This window comes from Anastrepha obliqua, chromosome 1 (assembly GCF_027943255.1).
Source record: "Anastrepha obliqua isolate idAnaObli1 chromosome 1, idAnaObli1_1.0, whole genome shotgun sequence".
Classification (NCBI taxonomy): Eukaryota; Metazoa; Arthropoda; class Insecta; order Diptera; family Tephritidae; genus Anastrepha; species Anastrepha obliqua.
In genome coordinates this window covers 127,229,833-127,254,038 of record NC_072892.1, presented here as the reverse complement: position 1 = coordinate 127,254,038, position 24,206 = coordinate 127,229,833, and the positions used below count along the sequence as shown (strand labels likewise).

Genomic DNA, 24,206 nt, shown 5'->3' with positions numbered 1-24,206 from the left:
TAATAAATTTAATGAATTAAAATATGTAAGAATGATATAAATTCTTAAGTAAACTGTAAAAAGAATTTTTTAATATTTATTTTAGTATGTAAATTAATATTTCGAATTTTTACACGAATTTTTGGGGAACGTATTTATAATGTATGACGAGAATTAGGTGTACTTGAGGGATTAGTGGTAGTCAGAGGCCCGAAAAACTATGATTTTCAATCTTTTTTTTTTTGTTTTTGCTAGCCAATTGTCTTATTTCACAAAACAAAAAACATAGCATTAAAACATTCTGTTTCGACTTGACTTTAGGAAAATTTCTAAAAAAAATTAATAATTGTTTGTGTGGAGCCCTTTTCTGCAGAAGCCCATTGCGATGATCATCACAAGTCCTTGGAGATTCATCTAAAATCAATCGGACAAGAGAAATAAGTTTTATTATTAGATAATCTTGTGCCTGGTCGAAGCTTTTTCTTCAAAATTAACAATATGGCGGCCTTAGGAAATATTTTTCAGATTTTCGAGAAAAAAAAACCTACAATTAATTGCCTAGAAAATATCGAATTAAAAACAAAAAAAGAAATCCCTCGATCAGTCACGAGCGGTTTTTAAGTTACAGCGATCACCAGTGTAAAAAACATAGTTTTGAGAAAAGGCTGGTAAGGGTTTGCACTTTCAAAAAATGGATTTTTTTTTGTCTTATCTTATTGTTTAACATTTCAAGAAAATATTCCCAATATTTTTAGCCGATCTGAGCAAAACTTTTGGAAATATTGTCCAATTAGTCTCGCGTCTTAGCTCTGACAGGTGCGACCGTTCGGGAAGGCAGCAGGGCTGACAAGTTTTTCTCAAAACTACTCTTTGAAAGTCGCTGATCACTGCCATTTAAAAACTACTTGACCGATTCATTCCAAACTCGGCACACGTTTTCTTCATATAAAATGCCTTCCCCCAACGTTGAGTTTATATTTTTTTTTGACATGAATGGGGTGTCCCGCCCACAAAATGGCGGAAATTTTCGTTGAAAATAGAAGTTTTCACTTAAGACCGCCGCCAAAAATGTTTAAACGAAGAAAAAAATAAGCGGACAATGTTGCGGGAAGATTTAAGGGGTTAGGTGGGTTTCAAAAGCTCAAAATAGGTACATTTTTATGATTTTTTTTTTATTTAATCAACAGAATATTTCATTCCATCAATCTAACACATAAAAGATACATATTTTATAAGTAGTTTGTGAAATTTTCATTGAAAAATTTTGAAAATTAAGGCGTGGACACGTCGTCTCCTATGACCCCTCAAAAAAAAGTTCTCTCGGCGTAGTCAGGATAACTCATGACAGATTCATCTGAAATTCAAAAACAAAAAATTTTCTGTTAGTAGATGTTTCAAACTCGTGCTTGGACGAAGGAAAAAAAAAAACAAAAATTACATTTTTGGCGGCGTTGAAAACAAAAAACCCTTATTTTGAGTAGAATTTGCACCCTTCATGCCCTTGAAAAATTACTTGGAATAGAAAAAAAAAATTCCTTCGTTCAAGCACGAGATAATGTTATTTTGAAGAAGTGTGCAAAATTTGAAAGAGATCGGTTCATAAGTTTTCGAGAAATCGTGACTACCGATTTCAAAAATGTAGTTTCAAGAAAAACGCGATTGAAACGAACAATAGCTAATCAGCTGCCTCGATATACTTGCCAATCTAAAGGCTATATCTCTTAGAATATGACTCGGATCGTTTTAAAATTTTAAAGGAATATTCTCAACATATTCAATTATGAGATAAGCAAAAAAACAAAAAAAATCGATTTTTTGAAATTTTGAAACCCACCTAACCCCTTAATGATACTTTGACTAAATTTGAATTGGTTTTGGTTCTAGATAATTTCCGACCGAGATACAGTGGTCACTGCAAAATGTTTTTTTTTCAAGACGTTCCCGGACATGGTCTGCCACCGGCTTTTTTCTAAGTATTTCCGCATGAAAAAATTACAGAACATAGTTAAAGATATGCTTAATAATATAAAAAAAGGCTTTAATGAATTTACTCAATCCATGTTTAAGAAAAAAATTCCCAAAAATAGTGTTTTTTCCGCTGAAACCCTTACGCCCCCTTAATGTATTAGCCATTAAGCGACAAAAAGTGTACCGTCAAAATTTTACTATTAAATTTCGATGTGACATATTTAAAAGTCCACTACATCGCAATCCCATTCATTCCTTATTTAGGCTTTCCTGCTGGCATTTACTTATTGAGGAAATCAAACCAATTTATTCAATTTGTGCAACATGACTCAATTTCATGGCTTTCAAGCAAATTAAATCGATATTACATAATTCAAGCAAGGAAGCTTAATTAATTGGAGAAATATTTAATTTTCTTTCCCTAGAAATTCAAAAAACAGAGACATTTTCATGCCAGTCAGTCAGCTGAAAAGTAAAAAATTGCAGCATTTCAAATTCGCTCTTATTCACTTACCAACAACCTGCATAATGCCCGTGGCCGTGGCTGTTGAGAAAAGTGGCGCATCAGCTGTCACCTCGCAGGAGAAGTTGCCGGACAATCCAAAGCCCACATTGCGGATGAGCACTTGCGTTGCATTCGAATTGGTCACCTGTAGAGACAAATGAAATATTGCGCAAACTTTCAGTATAATTACATAAAACAAAAAAATGCCGCATAAGCGAAATGCAAATGTCTAAGTAGATGAATGACTAATTTGAACAAGAACTAAAAAGCATTAGTGAAAAATAAATTCAAATTAAAAGCGAAAATTATTCGCATAATTCCAAAGGCTGCCAAACGATCAAAAACACAATCACACAGTCACACAGAAAGTAAAACAACAAAACTAAATGTAAAGCCGGAGCAAAGGTATATTCAAATCTTTGTTTGAAGGTCGCTGGCGCTTCGCATACAAAAGGAAATGTAAATTTTTGCCAAATAAACTTTTCGTCTGCTGAGCAACAAAACGTCCAACGCTTTCGACAATGGCAATGCGTTTCAATGCAATGAAATGCAGCTGACTAATTACAAATCAAATTTCCATGGAAGAGAAATAAATTCTGCTTCTATTTGTTGTAAGTGTAAAATAAACGACCAGAAAAATAAGAGACACAACCAAAGGGACTTGGGTGCCTGTGAGTTTTTGTTAGTTTCGGTAACTGTAAATTACTTTGGCCACAATTTCACCTGCATTACTCACAAAAAAGCACTTAGGTTTATTAAATCATCCGAACCGCGGCAATATAAAAAGAAAATAGTTGGTAAAGTTTACAGTAGTTGAGAACTTTTTGCTATTCCGCGCCCCGCTAAGTGGGTTGCTTTTGCCAAATGTTTGTATGTATGTAGTCGCAATTGTGGATATAATATCAGTGCAGTGTTTGGTGGCGACCTGAGTTGGCAGAATCGAAATCGGTAGTTAGCAGCGGCACATTTTTAGACTCCGGTGCACTAACGGGGCGCATTTCAGGCAAAAAGTAATGTTCAACTACTCACCTTTCTTTGGTTGTATATAACCTCAATTTGCCTGTAACCCATGCAGCATGAAACCTAATGAACGTATCGGCGCTAATTAAATCCACGATGTCAGTCAAAAGTAGACCATGTCATAATAATCATCTAATTTTGTGTTGAATTACTCTTTACTAAATGGAAACCAAAAATATATTCTTAATAATGGCATTCTTTATTTTGACCTTCACGTGCTCCATTCCTTATCTGTTTGTATACTGCAGCTTTCAAGATAGGTTAGGTTCACTCAGCTGGCAGAGACGGTTCGTAAAACTCGAACATTTTTGGGTCATCGTGAAGAACCTTGTCGGACCGCAATACAGAAATTTGAGCTGTTGAGGCAAGTTAGTGATAAAAAGAATAAAACCCGTGCTCGTCGCTCAAGAACAGCCGAAAATATTGCTGTTGTAGCCGAAAGTGTTGAAGAAAACCCATGTTTGTCCATTCCTTGTCGTTATTTGGAATTAGGCATTCTACACACGTCATTACACCGTATTTTACATAAAGATTCGGGTATTCAGGCTTTTAAGTCCAGTTAACAACAGAACTCAAGCTGGCCGATCATCAACAACGTCGTGTCTTTGCGTGTTGACACCTTGAGTGATGACACCCATTGCCACCTCTGACTGTTTAGCGCGGTTTATGGTCCGGCGGAGTCAATGGACCTTACTTTTTCGAAAATGAAGCTGGAGCAACAGTTACAGTGAATGGATTGCGCTATCGAGAGATGATTAACAATTTTTTATGGCCGAAGTTGGATGGTATTGATCTGGACAACGTTTATTTTCAACAAGACGGCGCTATGTGCCACCTCTTATTGAAAACCTCTTTAGTACGTAGTCGCTTTTAGCAAACCTATGAAGCGCAGGAGGATGCTCAAACTGTGGGTCTCCCAGACATTTCGAACACATTTTTGATAATACCGGAAAAAACACAGAAGATACTCCAAAGTTTCCTCTGTATCCCCACTGCACTTCCTGCATTTGTCGTTGCTAGCAATCTCGATCTCGTACCCATGCGCAGCCAATAGATTTTGGCCTGTCGGCATACCTATGATAGTCCTGCAGTCTTTTCGTGAGAGCGTTAGTACGAATTGAGTCTGTTTTTTGTCGTTAGTTCTGCTTGTAACTTTTGCTGTTTTGCATGTGGTCAGATTAGTTCACCTAGCGTCTGCTAGCTTTCCCATGCATTCGTCCATTTCATTGTAAGTTATATTTAGCGGTTTTTGTATGTTGTTCTCTTGTTCAAAAAGTAGGCTAACAGACTTTAAGCTTTCTCATCTACTATTTCGTCCCCCATAATGCTTTTGTGATTCGGTACCCAATAAATGTGCAGCCTTCTGTTTGCAGCTAGTCTTTCTATGGCTTCCCTGGTCCTTTGGACATTTTCGGACTTAATACAAAATGAGATTATTGCTTTTATTGCTGATTGACTGTCCACGTAGTTATTAATTATTGCGTTATTTTTAGTTTTTGTGTAGTCTAACTCCGCGGTTTTCCCAACAGCAAAAACTTCGGCCTGGTCTGGCAGCTTGATTGGCTGCCTAGTCCCTAGTTTTGAACAGTAGATACACGCGCTCACTCCGTGTAAAGCCTTAGAGCCGTCTGTGTAAATGTGAAAAGTTCTACGGCTAGGCTCCATGCCTTTGTGCCATCCTACGACTACAATTGTTGTGTGAAACCTTCTCTCCCAATTAAAGCGCGGAGTCACGTAGTCTGGGGAACCTGTACACATCTTTTCTCTTGAGCTATGCCCGAAGGTTCTGTAAGTAAATACTCCAGCAGTCATTAACCTTCCCGCGAATTTTTCTGCAAGATTTTCTGCCATAAGGTCAATAGGTGATGTACTAAGTATTCTTGTGCTCGTTGTGCTTCCACAGTAATTTACTGCTCAGCATTACTACGAGGTACTTCGCATGATCTTTGAGATGTAGTTCGTTGTTGCATAGCTTTAGAAGATTTTAAGCCGGGACCTTATGTTTTCTAGTAAAAAGTATCATGTCTTGTTATGTCATGTCTCGTGATTTCGGAATAAACCAAGTACTTGGGACTAAACATATATAGGAAATTGACTTGGAAGTTAAACATCTTAGAAAGAGTTAGGAAAGCAATCCTAGCTTTTTATGCCTGTAAGAGAGCTTTAGGTAAGACCTGGGGATTTAAACCTAAGCTTGTTCATTGGTTTTATACTGCTGTTGCCGGACCCATTCTCCTATATGGAAATGTTGACTAGTAGTGTGCTATGCAGAAAAAAGCCGATTCTATTTTATTGAATAAAGTGCAGAGATCAGCGGAATTAGCAGTCTGTGGCGTCATGAAAACCACCCCATCCATGGCTTTGCATATCATATTATTTCTGCCAACCCAATACTGCAAATACTCAGCGGCCTGTACCGCTTAAGGCTCAGAGCGAACTCACAATGGAAGACTGTCTCCCATGGACATTCACCCATCCTAGACTCCTATACGGATATCCCCAGTGATTGTGATTATCACTCTCCCATCCTCTGCTTTGAAAGGAATTTCTTAATTAAAATCCCTTCTAGTTTGGAATAGCTTGAACAAGATCCATCACTCAACACCCCCGTTAAAATCTACACGGACGGATCGAAAATGGACACCGGTGCAGGATCAGGGTTATATTGCGCAGAAATTTTTATCAGTGAATCCTTTAAACTACCGGATCACTGCAGCTTTTTTCAAAAAATGTTTAGAGTTACACAGAATATCATCAACAGATATCTGCATTCTATCAGACAGCTAAGCTGCCCTACGGGCACTGGATGTATTCCAAATAACATCAAGAAGTGTCTTACATTGTCGCCGATCTCTTAATGAGATGGCCAAACATTATCGTATCAACTTATGCTGTGTTCCAGACCACAGAGATATACCAGAGAACTGTAGGGCTGACCAACTTGCAAGAGAAGGTACCGGCATGCCAAGCATAAGTAATTTTATGGGGGTACTTCTCGCAACTTGTAAGCTTCTTGTTATGGACGCACTCATCAGTTCTGGATTAGCGTCAATACCTATGAAACTGCTAGGCAAACATGACCAAGGTTAAGTCTAATAAAATTGAGTAGACTTCAAATTAGGACCTTGGTAGGGGCCCTCACAGGACATTGTCTCATAGGAAGTCATGCAAGCAAATTATGCGTTTATACGCATGATTTCTGTCGTAGCTGCAGGAATGAGAAGGAGTTGGAAACAATTCAACACCTTTTTTGCACATGCCCAGCTCTAGCCAGAAGTAGGAACCGATTTTTAAATCCTACTTCTTAACGAATATAGATAATCTATACACTTTAGGTATTAATAACCTTTTAAGATTTGTCAAAAGCTCAGGATGGCTCAATATGGAAAGGAAAATGTAGCCCTGCCCCTTCGGCTCACAATGGACCCATTTCGTGGTCTAAGTGTCTGCGCTGTCTCTATGTGCGATGCGGCTGCCAAACCTAATGTAACCTAACTATTGTCAGGTTATACAAAGTTATTTCTGTAATTCACTTTTATTTTTACTTTTAGTTTGAATAAATTAACAAAAATTACGATAATACAAATTTTACAAATTTAATATTTTAGACAATACATTTCTTTGAAATAGCGGCTGTACTTGCGACGTGAGAAAATAGTCTCCTTTCTATTGTTGATTGAAGAGGGAGAGAGTCACGACTGACTTTGCGACTTGCTGTGTTGATTTTTTTCGTTTTTTGTTTCTTTCAATCTGTAGAGTGCTGCCAGATGTTTATGCACCTACTTGGCGGCGTGTGCATCGCTAGCAAGGCAGCAAACTAAGCAACGAGGTGATGCAACTGTCGTGGTTATTTAATTATCGTGTGACACTATTAAGACAATGGTCGACCTTAAAGAAAAAAGCATATCGCAAAATTTGTTTATTTTTTTGTGGAAATACTCATCCGAATGAGTCCACAATTCAAAGTTCGGTGAAAAAATTTCGAGAAACTGGTTCGGTCGTGGGTAGAAAAAGGGGAAATGCACTAATTTGAGATTTATTCTTTGTTGAAAATTTGTGTATGGAATTTTTTAGAGATCTTATAATTATTTTCAAATTTTTATTTTTAGGATAAAATATACTTAAACAAAAAAGTACTTTCAAAAAAATCTAAATTTTTCCTAAAAAAATTGATATGGGTTGTTAAAATAATGCAATTTTCATAAATTTTAAATTTTTAGTTTTTAATTTTTTTATTTATTTTTAATTTTTTTATACAAAATTTTCGGGAATCAAGTTTTTAAAGTCAAATGTTTTCGGTTCATTTTATTGTTTTTATAATTTTTATATTTTTTAGTATAAAATATTCTTTTTAACAAATATTTTTGGGAAAACTTTATTTTCGTTTGTTCAAAGTTTTGGGGAATGATTTTTTTATTAATTTATTATTTTTGTAATTTCTAAAATAAAGTATTTATACTTAAATAAAAAAATGTTGGAAAAAATTAATTAGATGTTTTTGTTTTATATTATTATTGTTTTCTATAAGGTAAATTCTTTAATTCCGACCATTATTTTTAAAAACTCTACTCAAAAAAATTTATAAAAATTTTAATTGTTTTTGTAAATGTATTTTTGTATTTTTTAGGATAAAATCGACTCAAAGTAGCAAAAGCTGTAGTCCAAAGTGTCTCTGTACAACCTTCAACATCAATAACCAATATCTCGACGATTTCAACAATTAGGCATTCACGAATTGACTCTTTGGCGTGCTGTAGACGTGGTCATGTTGGACATTTAAATGATGTCAACCTGAGAGAATCTAAGTTTGGCTGCCAAACCTACCTTCCTACCCTAGCCTGAATACAGGGGTGGAGTATTTATGGCTAATGTTGAGAGGCTTTCGTCACTCTAAAACAAAAAAATTTTTTATCTCTTTAAAAATCGCCAACATGATTTCGGTTTTTCTTATAATTGAATCCCAAAGGAGAATTTTGTTAGTACAGTCTTTTCGTTCCATTTCTAACTACTCACTGGATAAACCAGCTTCGATTGAGGTATTGGAAGGTCACTTTACTAAAATTATTCATGAGATAGTGACCGAAGTCCTTCAGCGAGTCATTTAAAATTAGCGATTACGTATAACCGAATTACGGCGCAGTTGCGGCCAACATTTCAAAGGGATTGTACTCACAAAATAAATGTCACAAAAATAATAAAAATTACCCAATCGATTTGAGTTTTCGTTGTTTTATTTGAATTTACAATCTGATCCCTCTAAATTGATCATCCTTTATAATCACTGAAAACATACCTTTTAAAGACAAAGTGTATAACAGCGAAAGATTCGAGAAGTTAAATGTGTCAGTCAATCAAGTCAGCATCCATTGAAAATTCATTATAGGAATGAGTACTTAAAATAATTTGTTCCCCTTAATTAAAATGTAATTTTGAAGGTATTACGGTATTTTAAACCGAATAAAAAAAAACGTTTTTTATTCTTAATTTGTACAGGCCTCTTAAGAATAACTGATTAGAAGAAATTTTGTTTTAATTTTTAGTGGCAGAGCAATTATGAATTGAAAATTTAGTGTCAGTTTTATAAATATTTTTTTGGAATTGGACGTTCTCCAGCAAATGTGCCATGTTGCTGAGTCTCACTAGTTTGCGCACACTTTATTTAGTTATAAAATGCGCCATCTGGAAGCCATATTTTATCGACTTATAGATACATATATATATGTGTGTGTGTGTGTACGTAGAACAGTGTGTAAAAAAATACTAGTGCCAAGCTGTTCATCACCAACAGCATACCTAATTACAAAAACTCAGCCGACTAACTTGTTCGCAAAGCCGGGAAAGTAGCGTTTGTTTGCTGAGCGGAGCAAAAAGAAGTGAAGAGAGAAGCGTAAAACCTGACCGCATAACTTAAATGTGGTAAAAAGTGGGCGGCAAAGCTACGAACATCGGCAAAATTTTAGATAAATGCAAATGCAGTTGGCAGTGTCAACTGCTGCCGCCACACCTGGGCGTTGCGGTGACGATGCCACATTTTTCGATGGACGCGTTTTGCATTTTGCATTTCGCAGGCGGCATAGCAATAACAGGAAGGCTTATGAAGCACACACAGGACGAGTCATGCGAAAGGTTTAACTGGCACTAGGAAGCGAAATGTGCAAACTTTTTCAATAATCTAGCTGCGTAAAGTTACTCAAAAGCAGCGGTTCACTAGCGCCCCTCCCACTTCGCTCTTGGACGCAATTGGTTTTTGCTGCCTCTTTGCTGCGGCGTGAACGATGAACCGAAAATATTTTACACAGGTACGTAATACTAACTGCCGCACAGTGCGGGGTGTAAATATACCGCTATATAACTGTATACATACCAACGCACAAATACATATAAATAACGCTGCCTTAAGGCAACGCTGCATGCCGTTAAATTTAAATGAAAAGTTTGCATTGCAAAAAGCTGTTTGCAACGCCTGATATCAATTTTTTGGTGCGTGTGTGTGTGTAGCAGCTTCGACTTTTGCACACGACAAAAATCCTTGACTGGCGTACAAGGCAGTAATATCATCGACTCTGTCGTGCAATTGTGGCGTGGCAACCACGAACGGGTGCAACGGGTGAAATGGGTGAGACGGGTGGTACAGGTGAGGGGTGCCATGGCGAATTCAACACCTGGCAATAAAGTCAAGTAAAAATGTGGGGTCACTTTTTCATTTATGTAGCATACGTACCCAGTAGTAAAATATAAGGGGTACTTAAAAAGACACACCTGGATCTTTTTTGTTTTTAAGTTAAACATTTAAAAACTTAGATTCTTTCAGGTTTCCCAATTTGTGATCAAAATACGACTTTTAACAATTCCACTTGAAAAACTAAATCACCTAAATGTCCACAATGAGCACGACTACCGGTAAAATCCACCAATCAGTCGACTCTCAGTCGAATGCCTATTTGTTGAGACCGTCGAGATATCGATTCTCAGCAGAACTTCCAGTTTTTAGTCTGCCAGTCCGTCTTCTATCCTCGACAAAAACAGTTTTTTGAAATTTTTTCATCAACCTTTAAGTTACGCAGTCACTTGGCTGATTATTTCATCATCAAATCACGAATTTTGCGATATTCTTCTTCTTAAATATCGACCATTTTCATAATAACTTTCCATAATTGTAACGCGTTGTTCCATTGTGCCAAAGATCACATGATAAAAATAATTGCCGTCTATGAATTATTCACCAATGACATCTAAGCGTCACTTTTGAAAGGCTCTTTACTAGAACGTAAACTACCTCACAACTATTATGAGTTTCAAGCCAACTAGTCAGGTAACTGCTTTTTTCCATATAAGCAACTGCTATTTTTTACATGCCGATGCTCTGCAAGATGTCAATTGCCTGATTTCCATGGGAAATATACTAGTTCTATACAAACTCAGGATCTCGGCATAGAAGACATCCTCGAAACCGCCCTAAATCTACAAGAAGTGGAGGAAGGTGAGCTGGAGCAGGTATCCAACCCCGTGAAGGAACCGAAGCCTGATGCTGAAGGTCCTTCAAATAAATTTTCACAAATGTAAAGAAGCCTCAGTTGAGCTGCTTCAGAATCTAGAAGGGGTCAACTACGATGTAGCTCTGGTCCAGAAACCATGGATTGGTTCGGGGAACCTGGTGGCTGGACTAGACTCACCAAACTACAATACTTACTTCCCGATCGCTACAAACAGGGTAAGAGCAGTGATACTCGTTAAGAAAAGTGTATGTCCCCCCTTTAATACTAATCCCTCCACAGATGACCTGACAGTGGTGACAATCCAAGCTTGCAAGAATAAAGCTTTACTTCTTTGGTCCTGCTACATGTCACACGAAAAGGAGGCACCGCCGGACGAGCTTCACAATTTGGTCAAGGAAGCCGAACGAAGGACGCTAGCGCTTGTCGTAGGGTCCGATGGAAACTCACATCATACCATCTGAGGAAGCTCTGACATAAAGGGTAGAGGGGAGTCCCTATTCATTTTTATTTTACAAAGTAGCCTAGAAGTAGCAAACCGTGGCTAAGAACCAACATATATTGGGCGCACCTCGAAACCTTCACGAATAACCTTACGATGGTGGAAGATTGGAGAGTGTTATTAACGCATTTTTTCTCCGACCACAGATACATACATTTCAGAATAACATTCACGCCCAAGCTAAAGAGCAATACCTTCAGAAATCCTAGAAATACAAACTGGGATCTGTTCAGAAAATTGCTAATGCAAAAATCATGGAGACCTCGCAGGTTCAGCTCTTGTGCTGAACTGAAAGAGAGTGTTAGAACGGTGACAAGGGCACTTAATAAAGCATATCACGCAGCATGCACTCCCCTACGCTTAAAACGCAGAGCAATGCCACCTTTGGTGGAACAAGGAACTGGGATCAAAAAGGCGAAGCGTATTAGACAATGAATCCTGCTGGGAGGAACATAACGATCTACGACGTACATATAAGAAAGAGATACGTAGAGCCAAAAGAGAATCATGGAAAGACTTCTGTGGCAGTATAGAAAGTACAAAGCGGCTAGGCTCAAGAAACTGTTATCGAAACATTCCACCACGGCCAATTTAATTCGCAAAACTAACGGAGACTGGACTGATAGTTGTGAAGAATCACTTCAAGATCTAGTCACTACGCATTTTCCAGGATGCATAGACTACTCAGATCACGATCCCTTGAGAGATAACGTAGCAAACGTCACGGAAGAGTTTATTACAATCCATAAAATAGAATGGGCATTAACGCCAGGCATAGACGGAATTTTTCCAGCCATGCTCCGAAAGATGAGCGATCTTTTAGTAACATGGCCAAAAGCGATATACACAGCATGTTTATGTCCTGCTATAATGTACTGGTGATACTCAGCTATAGTAAAGCCAATATTACTATACGGCGCTCTGGTGTAGTGGACTGCGCTTAAGAAGGCCGACATATAAAAAACCTATGGAAAGTATACAACGTCTTGGTGCACTCTGCACAACAGGTGCATTGAGAACTTCTGCAACGGAAGCGCTTGAAAGAATACTCAACTTGTCACCGATTGATATTGCGGCGGAAAGCCTAGCAGCTAAATCAGCCGTAATACTCAGCGCGACAGGCGAATTTACCTGTAAAACATTCGGACATAGCTCAATAGGCATTATTAGTTGCAGAGTCCAAACGGACTATATGATTCCGAATTGCAATTGGGTGAATAAATTCCGAACAACAGTAGAAGAAGAGGGGTAGAAAAAAGGAATGAAACCTAACCCAAATACTCTTAATATATTTACCGATGGCTCGAAAATCGTAAACGGAGTAGGGCAGGGATCTATTACGCAGAGCTAGACATCAGGCGGCCATTTAAGCTTCCTGACCACTGTAGTATCTTCTAAGCAGAAGGCTTTGCGGTATGAAAGGCTGCAGAAATAGCAATCGCAAAGACATCAAGCAACTCCAAAATAAATATATATGTTGACAGGCAAACTGCGATAAAGGCTGCGATATAAAATTTCGTCTAAAAACGTTCTAAAAAGCAGGGAAACCATAGAGAGATTAGCTGCAGCCAGTTGGTTGCATATCTGTTGTGTACCCGAACATAAGGGCATTGCAGGACACAAAATTGTAGATGAGATTGCCAAAAGCGCTGTTTACAGGAAATTCGAACAAGAAAACGACATACTGAAACCTTTAAATACGGTATACAAAGCCATCGGTGCGGACATGAAAATACGGATAGACAGGAGGTGGAATAATCTAGCCACTTGCAGAACCGCGAAAATCATGTGCACACAGAGTGCAGATAAATATGTCCGATTCGTACTAGCTCTGTCTAGAAAAGAAAGCGGAACTATCGTAGGTATGCTGACAGGCCACAATTTGTTAGCGGCGCACGCAAACAAGATAGAAATCACAAACAACGATAGCTGCAGATTTTGCAATGAACTAGAAGATAGGGAAGCGCTAGAACACCTTCTATGTTCCTGTCCTGCATTAGGCAGAACCAGATTAAAATGCTTAGGAGCTTTACAACATGAGAAGTTAGAAAACCTCTCGGGGATAGAGCTCCAAAGTTTACTTAGATTCGTAAAAGACGCAGACGTATTACAAGCTGTCTACTACAAAGAACTGTCAGTACTGAGTAATTCCCAGACCCTTCATTCTATTCACATATAATTGCTAAGAGCCGTATTTTGAATAAAGAGCCGTATGGTAAAACCTGAAAGAGTCAAAATTTTTACATGCATACCTAATCGGTTGTTTTCATATCCACTCTCGTCTCAATACAGTATAGAACTCACGCATGTTTTGTATATTCTGACTTCGCCTCAGCACTAAGAGGTGCTTATTGCGCCTTTTGGTGCCCCTAAGACATCCTGCTACGAGCGCTGCTTTGTTTGTTTACGCGATGACTTTAGAATTGGCGCCGAGGTAGTTGAACTCCATAGCCTGCTCAATTGGTGCGCCATACACCGCAAGCTTGCATCTTAGTGGATGTCGTGAGATTGTAAACGATTTTGTTTTTGGTGCGAATATTTTCAAATTGAATGTTTCTGCAACTTTTTTCGTAACCGTAGAGGAGACGTTGTAAATCGCCTTCATTGTCGGATATTAGTACTGCGTCAACCGCATAGCAAATTATTTTTATTTCCGTTTTCAATTTGTATCCCCTAGCAGCATTTTTGACCTTTGCTATTATCTCATCCATAACTATATTAAGTTAAACAGTATAGCGCTTAAGCTGGCACCTTGCCTTATCCCAGAGGTTGCTGATCGACTCTTTGATACTTCATTACCGCCTCTTATGCTTGTTGTGTTATCGGTGTTAAGATTTTTATTATTTATAGGTGATATGATTCAGTTGTCTATTCTCAGTTTTTTTAAAGGATTCCAATCACGTATTTCCAGAATTGTTTAAAGTGTCAAACAGAGATAAGCAGACTTGTCATATTCTATCGATTTCTCGATTATTTGCCGAAGTATAAATATGGCATCAATCGTTGACCCATATTTCCTAAAACTCTGTTGTTGTTCTGATATTTCACTTTGCCCAATTCTATTGGCAAGCATTTTTATATTTGTATTTGTTTATTTTTGCCCTTTTCATTCAAGACGTTCTAGTGGTAAACTAGTAATTTTCTGCCTAGTTTGATGTTTCACTGCAGAGTAGATGGATGCAGTGCCTATTTGCATATACCTATGTATCTGCTGGGTTGTGTTGATAGCGCGCTGCTGACTACAGGTGTAAGTGGCAAAGCGAGCGAGAGAGAGAGAGAAAGAGGGAGAGCGCGCAAAAGGAACGATACATGCAGCGTAACTGGCAAATTCGCAAATGTCATAAAGCAACTATCGTGAAACCTTGCCTTTGTATTCTCCTGCTAGTTCGCTTTTTGCATAACTGATCGCCGGTCGCCTATGCTCCCACCCGTGGGCCATTCTACTGACTCAATAAAGCGCGCATTCGAAAGCTTTCCACTGTTTGCCAAATAACTGCATCCTATTTGCGCATGTATGTATGTATGTATGTATATATCAAAATATAAAAGAGTATCTACGGCAAATAAATATTGGCTCTTTGCAGCTCGAAAAGGGTTTTTTATTTCATAAAAATAATACTTTTGTAAAATAATATTTTGTATTATTAGTTGAAGTCCATAAAAAAATAAAAAATAAGCAAATAAATTTATTCGCTAGCAGCTGTGAAGATTTTAAAAGAAAATTGCAACGATTAAAAATTTATTTTAAAATAAACAGAATTTTATCTCTTCTTTGATCAACTTCAAGCGTTTGAAGCGAATGTTATTTTAGAATTTTAATATTGGATTTCAACTTGACTTTTTGTTATTAGTAACTGCAGAAATTCCAATATATTGGATATAATTGAAAAAGCAAAAAAACAAATTATTAAGTAATTAAAGTTAAAAAAATATGCCACGCTATCGAAGAGTATTGATGTATTTTGCAATTTCACATGACACGCTCCAAATTTATGATAAAAGCACCGCAAATTATGAATATTTCTTTCCTTTTTTTTTAATAAAAAAGTTTTTTAGAAAAATAAAGTCCATTCCATAAGAAGGAGCATATTATTATAAACTTCAAACTCTCTACAAAGTTTTATAAAACATTCGAAAAATTTTCATCAAAATTTAAAAATGTTTAAACAGGTAGGTAGGTAGGTAAGATGGCAAGAGTACCCCAGGTACACTTCAAGTAGCACTTACGTGGCGTTTTGATACCATAATGTGGACCACCACCTGTGAAAAGATTAAGAGAAACAACTATCTACAGCCATCCAGTGCTGTTGATGTAGTGGAAGAGAGAAAAGGGATCCAGGCTAGAGAATTTCTTCAAGTCATCCCCAAAAGGCACGCTAAGGAATCTCAAGCGCATTTGCAGAGAAATTGTTCCACAGTCTCTTTCTTTGCAGGATCGCCACAGCTTCTGCAATAGGGGTTGTACGGAATTCCAAGCTTCTACGCATGAGTACCGATTACCCAATGACCAGTGAACACCGCAATGAGTTTGAAAATTTAATGGCGGGGGATTTCCATCACCTTCAGCGTACTATTTCTATCGTATTGAGGACATAGTGTTTTCGAAATAGCACACGATGAGACAGACTTCCATCCGTCTTGCGCTTTTTTTAGAAAGACAATGTGTAGTTCCCTTTAAAAACAGTCAAGGGGACACCGATGTCTGAGAAGGGGACAACTGGAACCGGTTCCGTCGACACCTTCCTGGCAAGCTCATCGGCAATCTCATTTCCCTCTATATTCCTGTACCCAGGAACCCAGATAAGGGAAATGTTTCCTGCACGTTCGAGACGTTTGAGTTCCTCCTTACAGGAGTTCACCAGAAGAGAGCTGCAGTACGGCGACGACAGGGCCTTGATCGCAGCTTGAATATCGGAAAAAATATTAATGTCTCCCTCCCAACAGCGATCCCGAAGCACTCTGCATGCTTGCAGGATCGCGAAGACCTCTGCCTGAAATACGCTGCTTGTTTCCGGCAGTTTCAAGGAGACCGAAATGCTGGCTGATTTAGAGTTAACCCCCGCTCCCACTCCAGACTCTATTTTGGATCCGTCAGTGAAAACAGAGGCATCTATATCCGTACCGACTCTCCCCTCTTTCCAATCTTGCCTGCTCGGAAAGATAGCCCAAGCACAACCCTCAAAGCACAGTTTGCGGATGGAGAGGGCAGTGCGAGTACCAGAGAAGGAAGAGGAGATCTGCTTCAAGATGCCACTATATCCTACAGGAAGTTGTCTCCAAAGGTCAATCTCCTTCAACCTAATAGCGCTCTGAGCAGCAATGGATTTAACCTGCAGATCCACGGGAAGTAAGTGCAGAATAACGTTGAGCGCAGCAGTGGGACATGTTCTACAAGCACCAGTGATGTCCACACATGCAGTTCTCTGCACTCTCTCTAGTTTAGTGGTGTTGTAGCCCTTCTGAAGAACTCCCTACCAAACTGTCAAAATTGGCAAAACCACTAAGTTGTACGTCCAAAGTACGACACGTGGCTTGGGACCCTATTTTTTACTGGACATAGATTGGCAGGAGTAAAAGGCTATACTAGCCTTCTTTACCCGATTTTCCATGTGTAGCTTCCAATGGAGCTTGGGGTCAAGTATTACACCAAGATACTTGACTTCCGATGAGAGACTAAGACACTGTTTGTTAAGTCTTGGAAGGAAGGTGAAGGTCGCTTGTATTTTCTGGTGAATAGCATCAACTCCGTTTTGTCAGAGTTGACTCTGAGGCCGCCACTGGCAGCCCATCTACTGAGTGTAGGACCTTACAAAATTTCTGCCATTACTGATTGAAAGGGACCTGAGACCATTAGGACCAAGTCATCCGCATATGCTATCACCTTTACCTTACCCCTGTTTAAACGACTGGCCAGAGAAACAGAACTTAAAAAAAAACCTTGGGTACGCAGTTTAATAATCAATTCAATTTTTATCCAGCAAAGTGCAAGTTTGAAGTCTCTAAAAGTTCTGGTTGAATTTTGATAATTTTTCTCCCTCCCGATGTTGCACATTTTATCGATATATTGAAAAAAATTCATTCGTTGTATGGGCAAAAAACGCAACACCTTCAGTGCAAAAAATTTCAAAAATCAAGGAAAATTTTGAGTGACTTCCTATTTGAAATTTCTCAAGAAGGAAAATATTGTAAAAATACATAACTAAAACATAAAACTTCATAATTAAAATTTTTTATTCAATATAATTCATTCTTGCCATCTTTGCAAATGAAGCCATGAGGCTCCCACGACTCTTAGCAAAAATAGTTTAAAAAACGTGTTTGCTGGGCTAAGATTTTAAATCAAATAGAATTGGCTTACAATTTGAAATGGGGCGAAACAAGATGGCGAAAAGAGCAAGCGGGCAGAAAACAGCGAAATATTTCTGAATTATATTAACACTATTAACGTGGACAGTCAAGCAGCAATAAAAGCAATTAGCTCACATTGTATTAAGTCCAAAAATGTTCGACGGAGCAGGGAGGCCATAGAAAGGCTAGCCGCAAACAGTAGGCTGCATATCTACTGGGTACCTGGTCACATTATAGGGCACGAAATAGTAGATGAGATAGCAAAAAGTTAGTGCTAATGCTGTTAGACTACCATCTGAACAAGAGGGCGACATACCAAAGCCACTAAATACAATATACAATGAAATGGACAACTACATGAAAAGGCGAGTGGAAGCTAGGTGGACTAATCTGACGACATGCAAAACAGCAAAAGTCATGTGCAGAACTAACGACAAAAAACTGACTAAATTCGTACTTACACTTTCGCGAAAGGGCTGCAGAGCTATCATAAGTATGCTGACAGGTCATAATCTATTGGCTGAACTTGCGTTCAAGATAGGGATTGCTAGCAACGACAAATGCAGGAAGTGCAGCGAAGAGGTTAAGGAAACTTTAGAACACATTCTGTGCGCGTGTCCGGCATTACAAAAAACGCGACTAAGATGCCTGGGAGCCCCACTGTTTGAGGGTTTGGAAGACGTCTCAAAAGCGGAGCTCCCAGCCCTACTTAGATTCGCCAAAAGCGCTGACATCCAATTTGTAAGAAGAACTGGACCATCAAAATTCAAAGTTATGTTAAAGATGATATACAAAAATTTTAAGTTTCACGGATTTTTAAAGCCAGAAGTAATTGCATTACGCTTAATGGCCTGCTCTTTATGTAACTTAAATTAGAAGGAAGCAATCCAACATTTTCTTGGACTTTCTGAGTGTGTTACTGAAATAGTTCATGTTCTAAATGGTGCGAAGGATTTTCAACGGAAAAAAATTAGTCAGTTTTTTTACTGGTGTCTTCAAATACAGACAATTTATTTTAGATCAAAATTTTTGCAAAAAAATATCAACATACCTAATTTGTCACTATCGTACGCTCATTTTAATGAGATTGCGGGACGTATGGACGTCCGACAATAATGTGGAAAGGGGGTATTTGGAGTGTAAATGGTTCCTTGGTATGTGTGTAATGAGTAGGTGGCAAGTAGGTGACAAGAACGTTGTGACAACAGACTCAACGGTTGGGTCATATAAGTACGTTCGAGACGTTTCATTTGTCCAAAATTTAGATTTCTCCTTAGCCGGGACTCCTCCTTACACGACATATGCCTCTTAATGCCGGAGGACTAGTTGCATGTCCTCTGCAAATATCCTATGTACTCAGACTTGAGAAATCTTAAAGATGTGGGAATAAGATAGACCGAACGACGGTATGATGTGATTGATAGAGTCCTCACGAGTCAGAATGCTGAATTATTTGGTCAGTATGCGCGTGTGTCGTTCGGACGGCGAATACTTTTGGGCATTGAGTTGACTAATTAAGAGTTGGGCTTAGTTAGGTTTGCGTGCTTTTTGTATGGTATGGGGTATTTTTTCCCAGCTCACCAGATGAACTATATGGTAGTGCTTTCGGCTATGAACTCTAACTGCAAATTTAAATCTGGAGAAGCCGGAGGCGAACTCCGAACGCCTCAACATGTTCGTGAGGACGGACCTGCATGGGCTGTTGGTAACAGAAGTTGAGATTTAACATCCAACCGCGGGTAGACCTTTTTAGCCCGACGTAGAGTTGCATTGTAACCGGATTCCGGACTCAAATTACGATAGATCTCAAAATCCATCAAGGTCGCAAGAAGGCTAGTGTAATCAATTAGACTATCAATTAATACCGTAAATGCTTTTTGCGTTATGTAGCGCCGTGGGGTAAAACCGAAGTCGTTAAATACCCACGAAAAGCATACCGGACGCTGTACAAAATGTTGTAAAATTTCCGAAACTGACAAATTTTTTCATCCCTTAAAAATAAATCTTAAAAAATGTTTAATTCTCTCGCTTTTAAAGTAGGTTTCCCAACCGAAAAAAGATTGAATTTAAAAGGCATTGATAGGATAATAAATACATTTCAAAAATTTGGTTGATTGGTTGGTTGTAAGAGGTGCTGTTTAAGTGACTTCCACACTCATCCTAGAGCCACTGCCGTTATTTAGTCAAACAGTTTTAATTTGACTATAAATCTGCCTATGCCATCTATTTTCTTTCCTGCCATTTCCACCAAGTTGTTCATTGAGAATTCCCCCACCATTCAATGGCGTTGAGCACGCAGACTTGGGCACTCACACAGATAGTGGAACAATCTAGAATCTTCTGTCTCGCTGTTTCTGTTTCTAGATCTTTGGCTATACGGCTACCCCATCTTCCTAGGACGGTATCCGATAGGTGGGTGGCCATCTATTATTGATGTAATTCTGAAGATGTCTGTTCTTGGCTCATCAACTCTGGACTTGTTGTAAGCTGGCCACGTTTCCTGCGCTATTTGGCAGGTATCGGTTATGGTCCATCTGTCAAAAGCCAGCTTCTGGAGTTGTAAGACACTTCGGGGAATTGCAAGACCTTTGGTATACAGTTTGGAGGCAGCTCACTGCTATAACTTCGGATGCTCTAGAGGAAGCTCCCTGTCTTGCCAGTTCATCAACTTTTTCATTTCCTTCTATGCTCCTATGCCCAGGGACCCAGATGAGAGTGATGTACATATAGTATGTCGTGCGTGCTAAGGCATTTAATTCTGCTTCACATTGTCTGACGATTTTTGAATTGTCTGTTGGTGACTTTATAGCTAAGATGTCTGCTTGACTGTTTGAAAAAGTACGTGCTTCTGACAGTTTCTTTGGATGATTTCTGATTATTTCGCAAGCTTCCTTATCCCGTCAACCGCTGCTTGAAAAAGGCTTCGCCGATTCTCCAGGCCAAAGGGCTCAAAAGTTTTGTAGTATTTCGAATGTACCGCGCCGCACCGCAATCCATGTTGGATTCTTAGATTTTTTGTTTTATTTTTTTCCAGGTTCCAGGGTAGAATTAACCCAGTGTGGGATTATTATGGTATTAGTGGGAGCGTGCCCCGCAGGTCATTGGTGGGACGGCAACTTTGAAATGTTTCTGATATTTTGATTTACCTCCTTCAAAAAAAAAAACAACAACAAAAAATTCAGATCCTTTGCAAGCACTTATTTCTAAAAATATCGCATGTTTTTAATGAAACATTTGATATCTAACTGGTGGGCGGGTTATTAATAGCTTTTAGAAGTTTTTGCCTTCCTGAAAGTAGCCGAATGGATAATCGAGAGGAGATGGAGCGGGAAACAGATTGGAGTTTTCAATGACAGTCAGGCTGCACTGAAGGCCCTGGAGAACGCAAAGTAAACCTCAAAGGTTGTTCAAGAATGTAAGAAGAAGCTCAATTCTGTCGCAACACAAAATAAGTTTGTACTTATATGGGTTCCGGGTCACTCCGGTGTTCAAGGAAACGAAATCGCCGACGAATTGGCCAACCGTGGATCAGCGGTGCCTCCACAGGGGCCAGAGCCAATAATCGGAATCAGTTCCGCAGGAATCATGAATTGGAACAGCGATTATGTAGGCAATTTACATAATGCGCGATGGTCCGGTCGAGAACGCTGCAGAACTGCAAAGTGTTTTGTGACAAGTCCGAACAGACAACTATCAAACTTTCTACAAAAACTTAGAAGGAAAGACATTCGGTTGATGGTCGGCATCATTACAGGACACAACGCATGGGGCCAGCATATGACCACCATGGGAATCATTGAGGACCCGGTATGCCTGTCATGCTTGGAGGAGGCGGATAGCACTGAGCACTTTCTCTGTGAGTGTCCTGCCTTTGCTAGAGGAAGGCTATGAATTTTGGGTTCCGATGACATGAGAATGAGTAATATTCGTTCTCTAAAACTGGAGGATATTTACAGATTTGCCAAAGAATCTGGAAAATTCTCACAGGACTAACTATCTCTATCTCTGTCTCTATTCTTTCCTATCTCTTTCTCTGATACTTTTCTCCTTCCCTCCTTGACTATCTACCCCCTTTCCAGAGCTTTAAATGCAATGGGCTTTTTAGCCTGACTTTTTTAGGAGCCCGCAAATCTCCTGGTGCTCCTTGGCTTGACCTTTTCAAATTTCATTTCAATTTCAATAGCTTTTATTTATAATTTCTTTAATTTTGAATAAATTAAAAATTCTCCATATGTTTGCATGGACAGGTTGCTTTCAAAAGTGTTGGCATTAGTGTGCACCCGCACTATATGGAGTAAGTTTATTTAAAAAAAAATTCAAGCTATTCGTTTCTGCATCTTCTCTGTCTTTTTTTTGCCTTTTACAGTTCCATTTTTAATTCCATTCCGATGCCACATAAAAATACCACAAAAATACCGAACTGAAATGATACAAACTGCAGCTTGAAAAAAATTGTCCTGGACATGCATACGTAAAAAAACTCAAATACAAACACATACAAGTGAACTGGAAACAAAGGCACAAAATCTCCATACATGCCACATACCAATTACACACACACATGCGTACATCCATATGTGCGTGTGTGTGTGTGCACAATACGTGCGGGAATCAAAAGCAGATAAATTCATTGATATGTTGGCAGAGCTCACACTTGTACGTACACCCACACATGCACACTAACAATATCACCGACTATGAATACACGTAAGTTTGCATGTATGTATGTATGCATATATGTATGTATGTATGGATATTTAATTGTATACTCACATCGACATGTATGCCGGGAAATGGGAAAACTTTCGTATTCGGAAATTCACCAGGTGTATAGCGATAGAACTCCAATTGACCGCGATAAAATTTGGCTGAGTAGAGTGGCGTCCCTTCCAAATCATAGAGACAGCGTACGATGGCATGTTGGCCGCGTCTGACCGCCGGTGGTTCGATGATTAAATTGACATTTCGCAGTGCGCCTTCAACGATAGCTGTTGTTATTGTTGTTGTTGTTTACATTGTGCAAGTTTTTGTAATTTTTATTTGTTTGCGCGTTTTTTCGTTTTCGTTTTTCCATAGTAGATAATACCGAGAAAGAGACAAACAAAAACGGAAAATGAAGATTAATAGAAGCAAAAAGTTGAAAAATTTGTGTCATAAAAAATTCGCATGCAGTAACAGTTTTTTCCTACGATTTTCTTCTTTTTTTCACTAAATATTTATGGGTTCATATAAAAATATACATGTGTGTACATATGTGTACACCTGTGCGCGCAAGTGTATAAAAAACTTGTTTTTAGCGCTTTACTTTAAGCGACAAAATTTGAACATAAAGCCCGTGGCCGTGCAAACCATATTATGAAATTTCATATAAAATATTGCACCAGCTCTTTGCCGTACAGCAGTTATTGTTGTTACTTTTTACTGCTATTTTTATTTTTATTTAAATATTTCGTTTTTCTTCTTACACTTGCAATCCAAAATTTTGACACTTTTTAAATATCGCAAAAAGCTTCAAACGCCGCTGTGCTGAAATTCATGTCAGCTCATATTTATTTTGTATGCTTGTGGGTGATTTATGGGCGATTAATAATCAAATTGATTTGTTTACCTCGTAGCTTAAATGATTTACATTTGAAATAAATGTATTTTGCATTTTAATTTTTAATACAGTTAAAAAATCATTGAAATTGCTGTCTCACTACTAAAGCCGCATTGACAGGCCTAATCCTTTTGAAGCGATTACAATATTTTGAACATGGAAACCGATGTTCTGTTTGAACTTTTTTGTTTCTCTTTTGCTGATACGTAAAGTGCATAAATATTTATAATAAAAATATGTTAACAATTGCAAATAACCAGAACATGTTAAATTTTTACACACTCCGCTTGAAGACAAAGGAAATTGGCTGTGGGTTTGAGTGTTCGTTTTTATGTTATCCCACAAAAGGAGAGAGATATAACAACTCAGATGGTCAGTTGGTTTTTATCGAAATTCTTTTTCATGGATTTTATATATTTCTTTTAAACTCACGCGCTTGATATTTATGGATGATGTAGTACATTTTGACCAATATTGACAATTTTTTTTTCTTTTTAATATGCATTTTTTTAAGTACAAGGTGCGCAACCAAGGTCTCGCTGTTTTTTTTTTTTTTTTTTTTTTGAGCAAAATACAACTTTATTCTGAAAAAATGGTTATAAGTGAATCATTGAAAGTATTGCCCATCGCCGGCTACTACTTTTCCCATCTTTCTGGTAGATCTCGTATACCGTCGCGGGGAAACAGTTAATCTTTTGAGGCTATCCACGGACCAAGCCATTTTGTGATGTCTTCATATGAATGGAACTGCTGGTAGAATTTCTCGTTTCAGTGTTTCCAGATAGATTCTAA

General features: G+C 38.4%; 1 protein-coding gene across 1 annotated transcript in view; it reads right to left on the bottom strand.

Moving 5' to 3' along the window:
- The window catches only part of LOC129237184 (uncharacterized), an 80,839-nt gene extending 56,962 nt beyond the window's left edge, over nt 1-23,877 (bottom strand). Inside the window, exons 1-3 of the mRNA XM_054871698.1 lie at nt 23,847-23,877; nt 22,589-22,803; nt 2,462-2,597 (exon numbers count right to left, since the gene is read on the bottom strand). Of these exons, the coding sequence (XP_054727673.1) occupies nt 2,462-2,597; nt 22,589-22,803; nt 23,847-23,877 (382 nt within the window). The remainder of the gene's footprint in view (nt 1-2,461; nt 2,598-22,588; nt 22,804-23,846) is intronic.
- Between the last annotated feature and the right edge of the window lie 329 nt (nt 23,878-24,206).